Here is a 15462-nt window from a genome sequence, read left to right as displayed (position 1 = left end):
ATGATTGACGTGAGCTCACGTGCACCTGATTGGACAGATGTGATCCAAATGTAACTTCTATCCAATCATCTTTTTTTGTTATATCTTGTGGGCCAACGAGGGCCTATTACTTGTTCCCGCTGAAGTAAATTTTAAATAAAAATCTTGCCAATCAGAGGCCTCCAAAACAGCTGTTGCCCAGGCAACCTGTGCGTTAATCCGCGCCTGAGGATAATGTACAGGCAGCTACGAAGGTGCTTATTTTGCGATAACAGCCGGCTGCTTGTACATTATACCGATTATTACACAACTACTTGCCACATGAGGAAATAACTGGACATGAAATAGGAATTTGAAATCTTTTATAAGCTATTTTTTACCAAATGCAGACCGAATTGGTTTAATCAATTGTAAATATAATGTCAGATATGTTATTAAAATACATATTTATATGTAATTTGTCAAAAAGACCTGGATCCGGGTTACTGTGTTATTAGTTTTGAGAGGCTGTTATCTAGGAATAACTGCAAATGTCGGGACTGGCCAATCAGAATTAAGCATTCTAACGAGCCGCGTAATAATACACAATAAATGTGTCTCTTGCCAGCCAGTGCAGGCACATAAACAGATTTAAGAATGTTTATTCTCTTTGTATTATATAAGAGGCATGACCCGGAGAATGCAGGCATGACGTAACCTGACAGTCCACAGTCTACCCTTCCTCATATAAACAGTCTCTGCTTCCCAAAGGCTTGACCCAGTCCCAAGATCTACTGCTTCCCGTCTGCCTGTAGCACCCGTTGCGCTAAAGCTTCTTATGACCTGGAATATCCCATACAGCCATTCATAAACACTAATACTAATGCAGTGCAGTAAGTATATCTGACAACATACTCATTCAATTATTTGTGTGTTCGTCAGTGTGTGTTGAATTCTAATAGTTACATGGTTAGTTTTATTGTGTTGTAAATGTTTGTATTTTCTTTTTAGTGTAACACAACTTAACCAATACAATACAGCCTTTTTAAATGGGCCTTTTAATACTTCCCTCAGTGAACGCCCATGTTAGACTGACATCTGCTTCTTGAAATGATAAAATCATGTTTTCTTTATATAAGAAAAAGCAGAATTTCAGAATTGATGGGCTTTGTTTAGGCATGTGTGTTTGCGATGCTAAACTAATGTGGTGAACCTAAACAACAAAATGTAACATAAAACAATTAAAATTACACGAGTTGTATAAAAAATAACACAAAGCGTCACTATTTAAATCAGATTTGAGGAGTGATGCATCATAAGGCACCACGTTTTGTTTTGTTTAATATAATTTAATATAGAGTGTGCGAGTAAAAGGACATGTCAAATCTCCAGAACTATTTTATGATAAAATCGCACGTATTGCTCTCTTTAATCTAATAACAAAAGACCACAAGAATACACATATGGACTTGAAAAGTGTGCTCGACCAAAACAAATCATACCGAAAAAATATATGAAGTCGTCACACCAAAGCTCTGAAAATATAAAAAAATTGTAATAGACTTTCACAAAAACTGTAAAGTTTGCTTGAAATGTTACATTTTGTGTAAAAAAGTATTTTCCATATTTTTGGGTCTCTTTAATATTTTTTCACTGAATACAGTAAAGTAATATACAATTAAAAGGTTTTCACTGTATCACTTTTATAAATTTTCCCAAAATGTAGTTAAATCTAAAGATTTGCTTCAGTGTAAGAGGGTTCATGGAGGCCCTGTTTCCCTCTGCACTTTCTCCTTCTCAATGCCTGTCCTCATCTGACCCTCGTAAGTGGAGCTGAGGAAATGTGGGGAGAGAGAGAGGGAGGCTCTTACATAATGGCTTTATACGTGTGCAGTTATAAACACGTGTGTGTGCGAAATACAGGCAGGGAGAGAGAAAGAGAGAGTGGGGTTGTGTCATCCTCAGTTCGTACTTGTTTACAATCAGTGCTATCAAAGGAGTTGGGGGGGTTATAGGTCCATGGCCAGCTGGATTTGGCTGTTTCTGCAGAATGTGAGACCTGCACATATAAAGCGTGTAAAAGTTGAATAAGGGGTTTTCTTTAGAGATGTATCTAGGACATTAATCTGTGCAAGAGACATGGTCAATAAATAGTGTGCTAATCTCTTACAAAGCCAGCTGTTGTTTAATGTTTAAAAGTAGGACTATACTATTTTCAGCACACATTATTAATAAAATCAATAATACATGTTTTTATCCTTTTATAAATACTTATTATTGCTTTAAGTAAAATAGTAGTGAGCCTCAGAGTTTTAAAGAAACTTTTTCAAACTGCACCATGCGTGTTACCGGCAGTTCTGAGACACCATTGACTACTTTAGTAGGAAAAATTAGTGTACTGTATATTTTTTGTTCTGTTGAACATGAAAGAAGATATTTTGATTGATTTAGGAAAGCAAACAGTTCTTTGACAACCATTATAATTTTCCCCACTATGATGTGTCAGTTGCTAATATTTTTCCAAATATCTGTCTTTGTGTTCAGCTGAACAAAGAAATTAATACGACTAGAGGGCAAGTAATTCACGACAGAATTTACCTTTGGGATGAACTGTTCCTTTAAAACAATTGGGGCATGTTTAAAAGTTTATATATATATATATATATATATATATATATATATATATTATTTATATATAAACTTCCAATTTAGTTTGGTGCTGCTAGTGGTGCAGAAATCACACACTTCTGATTTGAGAAAACGAGAGATGGAGCTAAAGGGGGAGAGAGGGAAAACACACAACATACTTGAAATTATTTTCCAGCTGACTGTGATCCCAGAGGTACATTTTATAGCTCAGAAGCTGCTTTCTTAATGCTGTCAGGAGATATAGGAAATCTAAGATATGTTTCATGTAAGTTTCAACTCAGATGTTTCTCGTAAAGATCCTCAGGATAAATAAAAAGAGACACATAAAACTGCCGTTACAGTGAGAGTATAGCACTGTAACATTTGGAAAATCTGATGAGAATGTTCAACTTTTTTTAACCTATTTTGGAATCTCTGCAAGTCTAAGCGCATGTTTAGACCCTGGCAGGATCTCCACTGAAACTGCAAAGAAAACACAGGAGATCATAGAAGAATACTGAAGAGAATTTTGTAAAAAAGATTTTAATTAAATTTAAGGAAACAATTGGGATAATTGACTTTTCTATGGGATTCCTGCCTGCATCTGAGTGGAAAATTCCTGTTGAAACTGAATGAAAGGGAGAAAGTGTGAGGGTCACTTGAACATATAGTAGCAACAAGAGAGGTGGGATAAGAGGGAGGGGCCTAAATATAAAGAGTCAGGTGGTGATTGGCTTTGCAGAAAGCTGCCTTTATGAGATCACAGCCTCCACAACAGCTTCCACCCACATTGAGAATCAAGATGTGACTCCAGTGAGGCCGCAGTTTTCTCAATGAGGTCTCCCAAAGACCTTCACACTGCAAAGTTATAAAAGCTTGTTTTGGTGTGAAATGTGAGACAGAACTGCATATAGAAACACTTAGATTTACCTTTTTATTTAATCCCTATTCAACGTGTTTGGATAAACCAAGATGAATGAATCTGTAAACTTGGAAAGTCTGTTATCTCTTCCAACACGTTGCTTCTAGAAGAATAAATCATATCAGAAATTCACTCTTGCATTTGATCATCTTGTTTAACAATGATGGTACAGAATATTGAGGAAACGTAAACTCAAAGGCCTCTATAAAGGTCTTTCAGTGTACTTAAAGAGACTATGAGAAAGAGAGATTTCATCAACGACTGACAGACAACATCAAAGCACACTGAGAAAGTAAAGACAGTGTTAAGAAAACGCTGAAATAGAAACATATTGTCCTGGTATGAGACGCAGCATTTCCATAACAAATGAGAATTTAAAGAGAGCTGTACCTTTGAGAAAAGTGCACTCAATACAAGTACATACTACAAAGAGTGCCCTGAGCCAAAAGAATGATAGTTGCAGTGTATGAATGAGTGGGGAGCACTCCTTCAGAGCATTTGGAATTGATTCTTCATCTATTACATCGATCAGTAAAGACTTTATAACTCTACTCTCGTATACTATCCCACATATGCAGATAGCAAACTAGTTTTATCAAAGAAAGTAAAGCTAAGCGGCGTTTATGTAACAAAGAATGTGAGCAGACTTGAATGTAGCCTACTCCATTGAGACTCAGGCCTGGGAGCAGTTAACTGTCTGTACTTCAGTCACAAACTGCAACAGTTGCCAAACATTTGGGATGAGGACAATAATTCAGAATCCACACAGATACATCAGGCAGCATCAAAACGTTTTGGATCTGAAAGGCCTCGAGTCCATTGGAACCGAAAATGCAACTATGAATGATGTCAAAAACAGACCAGGGAGTCCGTGATGTAAATTGAGTCACATATTTATTACATAAATATATAGTAAAATAGACCAGCGACAATTACCATAAAAATATCTTCCTTGAAAATCACACATTGACATTGACAAACACGCTGATTGTCTGGACCTGTCGAAAAACGTCCCACCACAAAAAGACCTGACGTCACACCACCCAAAGGACTACTGGACAGTTACAGGTGAGCAGGTGGTGGGGGTTGTCAGCGTGATGGTGCGAGAGGAGATCACAGTAGATATTCAGAGGTTTTGCTGTGTGTATTTTTTTAAGTTTTGAGATCTGAGTGCATGTGTTAAACGTGTCTGTTTGGCCCAGAATTAAGGCGGAAATAAATCCTAAACATCTTTGAATGTGGTCCACTGAGCTGAAGGTTTCCGGAGCTGTTGAAACGGTAAAAATTGTTCCCTCCGCACAAACTGCCCAGTCAGCGAGAGACAAATACTCCCCACTGAACTCGGTATCTCGCATTCCTTTGAAGCATCTTTTGATCTGTTCCCAGCATGGAGCTAACACTTTAATCTCTCTGTACATCTGAGGATGAAATGTTTATCTCCATTATGCTTCCATAAGCCTTCAAGTAATGTCACCTTAAGGCCCTGTACAATAACAACATGGCGCTAACTCTGCATAGGTTAAACACACTTTCGGCTCGCAGCCAATCCTCTGCCAGCTGACCCCTGATCTGAGCCTCTGATTGGTCAGGACCCCTGAGTGACCTGAAACTCTGATGCACTTCCAGCTGCCTTTTATTTCACAGTGACGCTAGAATCTAAGTATAGTTCAACGCATTGTTAAAGTGACTGCTACTGTTGTTTTCCTGTCAATATTATTTTGCCAGAATCGCCTCTGTTAAATATAGAGGAAATAAAAAACTGTAAAAAAAAATAGAGAGAGATTTGGTTTTGATGTAGCAGCGGTGGCACCTCATCAGTAGACCCAAGGCAAAACTTAACTGTGCAGAAATGCCTTTTGCAGAATATGTGTTAAAAATATTGTTTTATAATTTGCTGAAAAAAGAAATCAGTACTCCAAGGTCTGTTTAATATAAAACTGATGATATTTAAAACCATTTTGCAGATGTTTAACTAAAATCAGTGATTAAAATGAAAAGTCTGCAGGTTTCGTTTTGGTCTGCTTATGAGGTGCATGAAAGAAATGCTAAACATCTGGAAACTGTGGTAGTGGAACATTGAGACAGAAAACTGGCGACCTTTCTGTTTGCATCAGTACCGTGTAGGGATTCCAAAGAACTTCAATGTATCCAGAAGCACTGTGGTGAAATGACCACATTTTATACGTTAATCTTATTTATTGTAATAAAAAACATACTTTAAGCTATTCATGTGGATCCATGATCAAAGCACAGGTACAGTTAGCCACAAAAGCGGAAAAAGTGAGCACCTTTTGAGGCCTTAAAATCAAACGCGAGCAAGCCCACACTCAAACAACTCACTTAAAACCTGAAAACCATTGCATAAGCGCACATATACTGCAGCTGTGTTATATTGCATAATATTTCTATCTACACAGATTTCTGTGTGGTTGATAAATGTGGTTTTTATAACCTCTTGTTTGGCATAATTCATTTATTAGTACAAGTACATTCCTCGCTGTCCAAGAATAACCTTTCTGAAACTGTTTTGGAGAAAAGACTCCACGGACATTATGCACAGACGAAATCGAAGCATGACACCAGCGGCACATTTAATCCGACTCAATATCAGACAGAAAAGCAAAATACAAATGCACTTGGAAAGAAATTTAATTTAGCAGGGTAAGTTATTTCTTAGAAATCAAGTGCCGTATCACATCAGCCTCTTAGAACCGTTTTAAACAATAAGCCAAGCCCTGGGGAACGATTTGATTGGAGGATAGATCTACTTTTGCACTCGCTGAATTGCCACATGGACACCTGATATTGTCTCTGGAGACCACCAGCTTCTACTGCACTAAATTTGCTTCAAAGGGGCCTTTGTGTTAAACAAAGCAACCAAGTAAATCTTTCCCAAAAACACTGAATTGAGATTCAATAACAAACTAGCATTCTTCAAATCGAATTATTTCCATTTTTCCATTCTTGCACCTCAGAGCATACACTGAATGTAAATACCTATAGTATATAATGATAATATATGGAGAGAATATCTATTTGCACATGTTTCCTATATACAGTCAATTTTTGGGTTTTAGAATCAGGCCTCAAAAGGTGCGAAATGGCAGGATGACAAAAGCATCACGTCTTAAAATAACAAAAAACAGCACCAAAAACAGAAACAAACAGCAGAAGAGCATGCACATACAACATGCACAGCCTACAACTTTATGTAACGCCTTTAATGTATCGAAATCTGCCTCTGTTTTATTATTGGATCTAGAAAGAAACCATACGAAACATCATTTTACAAGACGTAAACAACACTCGTACAATATCCTGTTTCAGTTTTTAGTTAATGTTTTATTCTTTGAATTAACTTAAAAAGTTGTCTTTGTTTTAATTTGCATTACACTTGAGTAGTATAAAACACTGAAACACGATGTTTCTGTTTGTTTACGTTTTGAAAAATGATCTATACTGGCCTCAAGACCTGTCATTGGTAAATCAACTCTACAAGACACACAATTCAAGCCAATACTCCCTTCTATTTAAGTGTAGCCTATTTACAGAGTGTGAAAGCCTGCACCTTTGTGTTCATCTTTAACTATCCGATGAAAAGAAAATTGTTTCTATTTATGAAAAGTCAGACTGTCCCAGACTGTAGAAAAGACCAACGGACAAAGAGATAAAATGGATTCAGATCATAACAGTTAACTAACTTTAAGCTCTACATACAAACTGCTGTTTAGCCGCTGAAAAAACACATTTCTCATTGATGTAACATCTATAAAAGCTTTGTCCTGCTGGTTGACTATTTATTTCCAAGAAAAAATTGAAATCACCTGATTATGAGTACTGCGTTTGCTATTGCTCTATGTACCTAACAAATATGTTTATAGGTGCGCAAATCACTATTTATATGAGGTATGTGTGTACATAATGGCCTCGATATCACAAAACAGTGACTTGAATTTATTTTTAATATTCAATATTTTAATATTTACATTCCAAGTATGCAAAAGATTTATACAGTAAAATAAGAAAAATCTTATTGCACAAAAGTAGACAGTGAATATATTATTTAAGGTCATTTTGACTATAGATTATTGGGGACCCAAAGTGAACTGTTTTCGCTAGGATTAAAAAAACAACAACCCAGATATATGAAGATTTAACTTACTTTATAAACTATACTGGTTTGTTTCCTAACTCAATACTGAATAGATCGAACACATGAAAGATTTGGCAAATAACCGACGGACCACTGAGACAAGAATGACAACAAAACAAGACGTGCATGTGTGCATTGTATTCCATAAAAATCAGGTGTACACAAATAAGTGAAAGAAAAACCTTGATATATGAACCTTTTTGATTGCACCTGGATTGTGAGATACATTTCATTCCACGGAGGTCGTTTTTACAACCAAGTTTGATAAACGTCCTGAAAATAAACCTGAGCAAGCCGATTCGAAAGCAGCCGTTTAAAAAAACCTGACAAACATTGCATAAGAATTTCCAAGACGTAGCTTTCTTTGCATAATATTACCATCACAAATATTGGCCATAAAAATAGGTTCTTGTGTGACTGGCTAAACACATCTGCACATGCCTCTCTGTTTATGCATGAGGTTCTTTTCTCTCCTGGTTTGAAATAAAATATCTCTGTAGACAATACCAACAGCCCGTATGATCAGGCGGAACACAAAACATTCAAACACCAACCAAACCTTCACACTCCGGTGCAAAGCGTTAGCAGGAAATTTGTTGTTGATAGCTTGTATCTCAGATTTTATATTAAGGACCACTAGCACCAATTAAATGCCATTTCCAAACTAGCCGAGAACCGTTTTCAGGTTACGCTGCCAAAATAAAGTCATCTCCTTTCCAAGTAAACAAATGAACTGCATTAGACTGTTTCTCTTTCTTAATGGGGAGGAATTACTTTCAATTAGCGTTTATTCACCTCAGATGATATTGTCTCTGGAGCCCACATGCAAATTATGACTGTACCTTTAAGTACGCTAACTTCACTCAATACAAAAAGCACAAGGGATCAGCAACCGCATTGACTAATGACTGAGCTGTTCATGTGATAAAGTAAACAAATTTTCCCTTAGCGACTGGAAAATCATTAGTGATTCTGTTCGAAGTTGGAACTAAATTCCAATCGTGAACTCTGCTGTCCTTCACCAACATGTACAGTTACACCCTCAGTGTGCATTCCTCAAAGAAATACTCTCAGTTTTAAATAGTATTTGTTTCTTTACTGCATCAAAAGAGCCTCAATGCACGCTCGAAGGTCCAACAACAAAAGACTCAGCAAATTCAGCCACAGAATCGCTACAAAACAGATGCACAAACACGCTCACAACCACCGGCTGACACATATTCACAGCACAAAAACATGCACACAAAGTCCAAATGATGGATATTTTGATGGCCAATGGACGATTAAAGACCCCATGAAAACAAAATGTAATTTTATGGCTTTTTGTGTCTATTAGCTTTAATATTAGCTGTACGCTAACATAGGCCTACTCCTATTGACAAAATTCACACAATCCCTCCTTTCTCTTTAGTGAAATCAAACCAGACATGTTGATAACTTGAGCTACAAATACTTTATCGTATACCCTGTAGACCAAAAATTTGTCTGTGATGCAAAAATGTCAACATATAACAGAAGACAACAATCGTCAAGCGAATTCATGAGGTCTTTAAGTAGTTCCTTTCCATGAATATGAACATTTCACCTTTTACCTTAAGATAAGGAAACAGATGATAGTATTGCATGTGACAGGTTGTTCACATTTTAAAACAGTGTTGTCTGAATCTGTCGGACAGTTTTTCATATAAAACACAATTAATTTGACCTTTGGCCTCGTATCAAGAACTGTTTTGCAGAAATACAGGCTCACGGCTTTAATGTTGACATGAGCAGAGATGCGTTTCACTCCTGAAACTTTATATGACAGCCTGTTACAAGCTCATTTGAACCCGCCCCAAGATGGAGTGCAGGAGAAATGTGTGTAGTGCGGTGAGAGACAAATATGATGAACAATAAATGGAAAAAGACCACAGGACACAAACAGCACATCATAAACTCAGAGAGCAAAGAATGATGAGCTAACAAAAGGGTGTGGCTGGAATTTTTCAACATTTATTAAAAAAGTTTGTTATATTTATTTTTTCATCTTTTTATTTTGTTGATACCTGAGAGAATCCTTCAATAGCTCTCCTTTCCAGTCTCATTTGAAACAGATGTTTTGGACACCATCCCCGCTCTCTGCGCACACTCTCATGGCTGGATGCATTTTCAACACACTTCAACATGTTCAAGAACACAAATCGAATCATTTTAAGACACTTAAATTCAACTTGGCAGTAGTACACCGAAATTGAGGGCTGTGACATCACAGTGTCGAGAGCGGCCAGTTAAACTCGACAGTTGGGTTTGTGCACCTCGATTTTGTGAATGTGGTGCACTTGTTAAAATCCAGTTGCTTAACTGCATGCACTCCGGATGACTTATGTTAAGTATGTTAAAGCTAAAGAGTGTAATTTCTGTGTTAATAGCATCAGCAAATACAATTGAAAATATTTTGATTCTATCATTCCTCCCAAACAATTTCTCTACTTGCAATTGGTTGGCTAGATAGTCCCGGCCAAATCTTATACCATTGTTTTGTTCATTTTTCAAACTAGTTCAATACTCGCACTTAAAAAAATAAAGCGAACCTTTCTCTGCATACTAATACACCTAATATAATTGCATGATATATTCTAACAAAATTAAACAGTTCAGCTTTAACATTGGTAGATTCAAGCACCAGTACTGTAAGCTAAATAAGTGTCTATAACTGGTTAATAAAAAAACAGTAAGAGCATTTATTGATCACTTCAGCTCATTGGAGATGTTTCATTCACCAGCTTGAATCGGTTTTTAAATCCAGCAAAAGCTGTCCGAAGTGGGCCACATTGTTAACTTTTTTGCTTTCTAATAGGTAAATCCACCAAACCAGAGAGCGTTTTACACAAACACATTCATTCAAAACAACAGCGGATGACATAATCGAAGATCAGCGGAGAGTCTATCTGCCGCCTGTGTTTGTGAGGTCTCTGGCTCCGTTTAACAGAGCAGATCTCGGGCAGCAGGTTCGGTGTTCCTTCCCATGTCTATGAGATCGACTGACTGATGAACAGACAAACTCACTGAGGCTCATGAAGTTGCAGTGGGTGGGGCTTTGAGGTGGGAGTGTTAGACACGCCCATTTACCGGGGCTTAATGGAACGGCCAGCATGCTATCAGAGGGTAGAGCATTGCATAGACATTCTTGCTACTGGGCATTTTTTTCTTCTCTTTGAAGAAAAAAGAAAACACAAAAATGAACATTTGTTTAAAGGGTATGAAACAAAACAAAACCACCACCAAAGCAAATAAAAAAACAAAACCAGTATCTACTGTTCTCCTCATTTCTGTTAAGCGCATGTGCAAATGTGTATGGACGCGTGGAGCTCTAGGAGCCTGAGAAATCGAATTGGCAGTGGGTCGGCCAGCTATATAAGTGCTTCTGGGTACATGACATTGTTTTGGGGGTATAAAGCTCTTCCTCATTCTCTGAATGCCTCTTTTTGTACATATCTAATCTACAGATCAACCATCATGACCCTGTTGGATAAGAGCGGATAGCATTAACATGGTATAAGCGCAGGGCGGAGGGAGGGAAGCTGAGGCACGGGGTCGGATTGTTAATTTCATGGGGCACTTCTTCATATCAGTATCCTACATGCGAGCTCGCGAGTGCACATAAAAGCACACGTACACATGTTTGAAGCATTTACAGAGCTACGTAAGCGGTTTTCTTTTCACTTTACAAACTATCGGGATCAGCCGGCGTGGCTTGGTTCTGGCCCTCAACACCCAGTATGTGAAGTTGCATATAATTAACATATAGTGATTTAATCTTTCAATATCTCCGTTTTGTATTTACATCCTTGGTTATGGCCAAAACATTGTATAAGTACAAAAAAGAAAAGCAAATCAACAGAACAAAACTGAACAAAGTATTGCACCTCGAAGGTGGGCAATATATGCTTAGTAAGTTGTTTGTGTAACATCATTTTGACAGTACTGTCCACTCTGCTGGTGACCTGAAGTGAGGTTCTGGTTCCCGGGCTCGGTTCCGGCCCGGTTCTGTCAGCTACATTCAATACCATGAAGCACCCTCTGCTGTCACAGATACACACAACTTCACCTTCAGCCTTCGTGCCGATTCCTGTCTGAATCAATAAGCCATGTTTAAAACAAACGTAAGTGGGCTCTCGCATTGAAGCCTGAAGAGGAAGCTGCGTGTTTCTGCGATCTCATGAATGCTAACGCGCAACAAGCGCGCGCACCCTGTCGTACGGTTCGACACATTGGATGCACTCAGACACAAGTGCCATACAGAGAACAACTCTTCTCAAGCTCATTTAAGCATTGTGTTGTGTGAGGTATGAGTAGATTGTGTTTCAGTTTTTTTTCCTTTTTTTGTATTCTCATTTTCTAGTCTTCTTTCATAAAAAAAGAAAACAAAATATAAAAAAGAAAATATTCCTGTTTTCTTGTTGTAAATTCCTCTTGATAAAAAGACGGACAAAGGACAGATACACAGACAAACAGAGCAGTTGACTTATCAATACAAACTATAGTGAGGTGAAAAAGAGGTGACATTTCGTCTAGTTTACACTGCACGCATGGTCAAAAAAGTGACTACGGCTGTTGTTTTCTCTCTTACATAGAGCAGTTAAGCATCAAAACGAACAAACACATTATTTTAGTTAAAAACATAAAAAGAAAAGTGAACAAAACCAACAGCTTAATCAGCTCCATTTTAACTTTGTTCTGGAGTCATCTTTTTTATTTGTTTTTTGGGTTTGTAATTATTTGTATTATCTTTTTTAACCCTTTCTCTTGAATAAAATTCAAAAGGTAAAGCAGCATCGAGCCGCCGCTATCAGCCAATCAGAGCCTCCGCGACATGCCGCCATTTTCCGAATGCTGCTTCCCTCTTGGCGATGAACTGTGTGAGGTTCAGGTGGACGCGCAACTGTCCTGGGTTATCCTGGTTTTACCACCATTCATTGTGATGTCATCAGCAGACCACGTTTGGCTGTCTCCTTTGCTTTGCAAACTCCCATTATAGAGCGAGGATCCTCTTTCATTCTGCTCCTCGTTCACATTCATGCGGTGCTGCCATTCCTTGCATGGCTACGGCTGCTCCCTTGTCACACAAGGGAAAGGTCCGTTTCTGTTTGGAGATCATCTAAAGCCACAGCTGGCTTCAAAGTGGTGAGGACAAAGGGTGTGTGTGTGTGTAAGACCATTCCGCCATTTGTTGCTGAGAGAAAAACTAGTTGACTTAATACTTTTGAGGGTGTGCCCAAGAGCACATGGAGGTGTGGCCTATGTTTGACAGAATGGGTGGGGGAGTGTCCTTTGGAAAGAGTGCACGCCTTACACACCAATCAGCCGCTGAGGAAGTGAGGGGAGGGGGTGTTTCCCATCATGCCTTAGTGCAAAAACCCCTTGGAGGTGCCTCGGGAATTGTCCATGAAGCCTCTTTCAAAGCTAAGTGCTCTTAGTTGCCCCATCCTCCCTGCCCCTCCTCCTTTTTTATCTCTCTGGCACCGTGAAGAAACCAGCCTCGCTCGATTTGCAGTTGATTTTAGTTTGATGCTGAAATAATGAAATAGAAAAAATGCCGATAGACCCATTCGGCTTAGGCCTGGCCACCTTGGGTCCATCTTCTCACACGTTCGAACTCTCTCCGCAGCTCCTCTTCATGTAAGCGGCTTGTACGGTCGAGGTTCCCTGTCAGCTGAAATGAGCTCCCGTTTTGATGGAATTTTCAAAGTGACACGTGGTCCCACACGCAAAGAACTGAAATACAGAATTTTTTTCTCTCAGCCCAGAGTCAAGAAACCTGGAGTCTGACAGGCTACGAAAAGGAATGGCGGGCCCTCCTGTCTTCAGTGGTATTACAACTGTGTGACAACCGAGAGAGTGTTTTTTTCCTCCTCTTGTGTTGTTTTATGGCTGTCAGTGTGTGAGGAGGCTGTGTGTGTGTGTTCGTTTGTGAGGAGGCTGAGGGTGTGTAGCTGCCCTGTGTTCAGAGGTGAGGTAGAACCTGTCAGCACAGAGGCAGTCTCGGATCCACAGCCAGCTGGAGGTGTGCCCACGTTTGAGGTAAAACAAAAAACAAACAAACAACAGAATAACAACAACAGCCAGTCCACCAGGGCCCGTTAGGAGTGTGTATGTGTATTCACACAGACCCGGCAACAGTAGCATCTGAGCGGCGCACTGAGGGGCTGGACCGGACCGCCACAGCCCCGCATGGGGGTCCGGAACAACAGCACCATAGTGCATACAGTAAAAATGAGGCATTCGAGTTTTGAGGTGTGTTTGAGTATAATTGTGTGTGTGCTAAGTCCGAGAGGATTTTAATACTGACTCCCTCCCAACACCTGTAAAACATACAAATCAGTGCCGTTCAGATGCGTGTCAGCAAATCTCGGGGGTGAAACCTATCCCTCCTCTGTCTCTCTCTGCGTGACTTTCGTGAGAGACAGAAGAGCTCATTTATCATTCTGAAAGGCCAGCATGACGGAGCACAAAGTGGCGCACACGGCATTCTTGAGTGGCACCCCCGAGCGTGCGCTGAAAAGCCGGAGGGAGGATGTGTTCTCTAAAGATCCCAAATCATTTCGAGAAGCTTGAGTTAAATATAGCACCTGATTTGGTTCAGAAATCTCCTCCCGCTCAACACACAGGCTCAATTGAACAAGCAAGAGAAGAATGAGGTCCGTTCAGAAAGCTCTGCGTTAGGGCGGATCTCGAAGTATCTGCGGTGGGTATATACTGTACTGTAACCTCTCGAGACGACTGAAATTAACTGACCACTTCACAAACTGGTGAAAGGTATCTATGTCAGCTGCGACGCGGCGTATGCCAGCGAAGCCATCGCTGTCCAGTCTAAACAGATGGCGCTGACGTTCTCCTCCAAGCTCTGAATTACAGAGAAGTCATGACAGCAGTGCAGTGTCTGTATGTGTAATGTATATAACCTCTCTGGAGGTTTTTAGTCTGTACTGCATCTGTAAGCTTGACTTGAGAGTGAGTGACGCAGTGTGTGTATATATCTGTATGTTGTGTGTCTACGGTGTTGATATAAGACATTATACACAGACAGAAGGGCCAAGCGCACAGACGGGGAGGGCTGAGCATTCTGTAAAAAAAAGCTGTCGGCTGAAACCCCGTATGAAAGCCGTTTCGGTGAGGACCCCCACCTATGCAGCTGCTGCTGGTGAGTTTGGTGCGTGGAGGGCCGTGAGAAGGGGTGAGAAACACGGTTTCGAAAAAAAGTTCCTGATTCTCCTGCCGCAGCTCATCGGCAACCTCACACCTCCTGATCCTCAAAGACCTCCAGGAAAAGCGGAGGGAAAAGTTCGGTGGGGCATTCCACCTTCATGTGAAGGAAGCGACTGGCGTGGCAGGCTCCGATCATGCGCAGGTCCGTCACCTTCATCAGCAGCTTGGGCCAGAAATGGGGAATGTTGTGCTTGCGATAGTTGATGTAGTGTTCGAACGCCAGGAGGAACATTTCCTGACAATTCTCGATCTTCTCCACGCATGTCAGGCCTGTGCGATCTGGAACAAGGACAATACCATGTGAACATTATTGACCCGCATTAATACTCCAACGACAGACACATTTCATCCAGGTGCAATCTATAACCTTTTAGGTATATAAAAAAGTACATAAATAATGTGAAAATTCCTTATCCCTATTACACAATGATAGGAGCACCACAACAGCAGTAAGCAAACTGGTGCAAAGTTGAGTCAGCAGAGAAACAGAAAGCACATTTATGCTGCTTTATAAGGTAAGAACTTTGATATATGTAGACCATAATGCATTGCCACA

At 39.7% G+C, this 15462-nt stretch overlaps 1 protein-coding gene across 3 annotated transcripts in view; it reads right to left on the bottom strand.

Annotated features, from left to right (window-relative positions):
- Positions 1-4385: 4385 nt before the first annotated feature.
- thrab (thyroid hormone receptor alpha b) overlaps positions 4386-15462 on the bottom strand; it is a 127658-nt gene continuing 116581 nt past the window's right edge. For all 3 annotated transcript variants that reach the window (XM_056770525.1, XM_056770523.1, XM_056770524.1), the window contains one exon: positions 4386-15185. In XM_056770525.1, the coding sequence (XP_056626503.1) occupies positions 14935-15185 (251 nt within the window). In that variant the 3' untranslated portion in view covers positions 4386-14934. The remainder of the gene's footprint in view (positions 15186-15462) is intronic.

This window comes from Triplophysa dalaica, chromosome 17, assembly GCF_015846415.1.
Source record: "Triplophysa dalaica isolate WHDGS20190420 chromosome 17, ASM1584641v1, whole genome shotgun sequence".
In the NCBI taxonomy this organism is placed as follows: Eukaryota; Metazoa; Chordata; class Actinopteri; order Cypriniformes; family Nemacheilidae; genus Triplophysa; species Triplophysa dalaica.
This window is presented reverse-complemented; position numbering and strand designations above follow the sequence as displayed.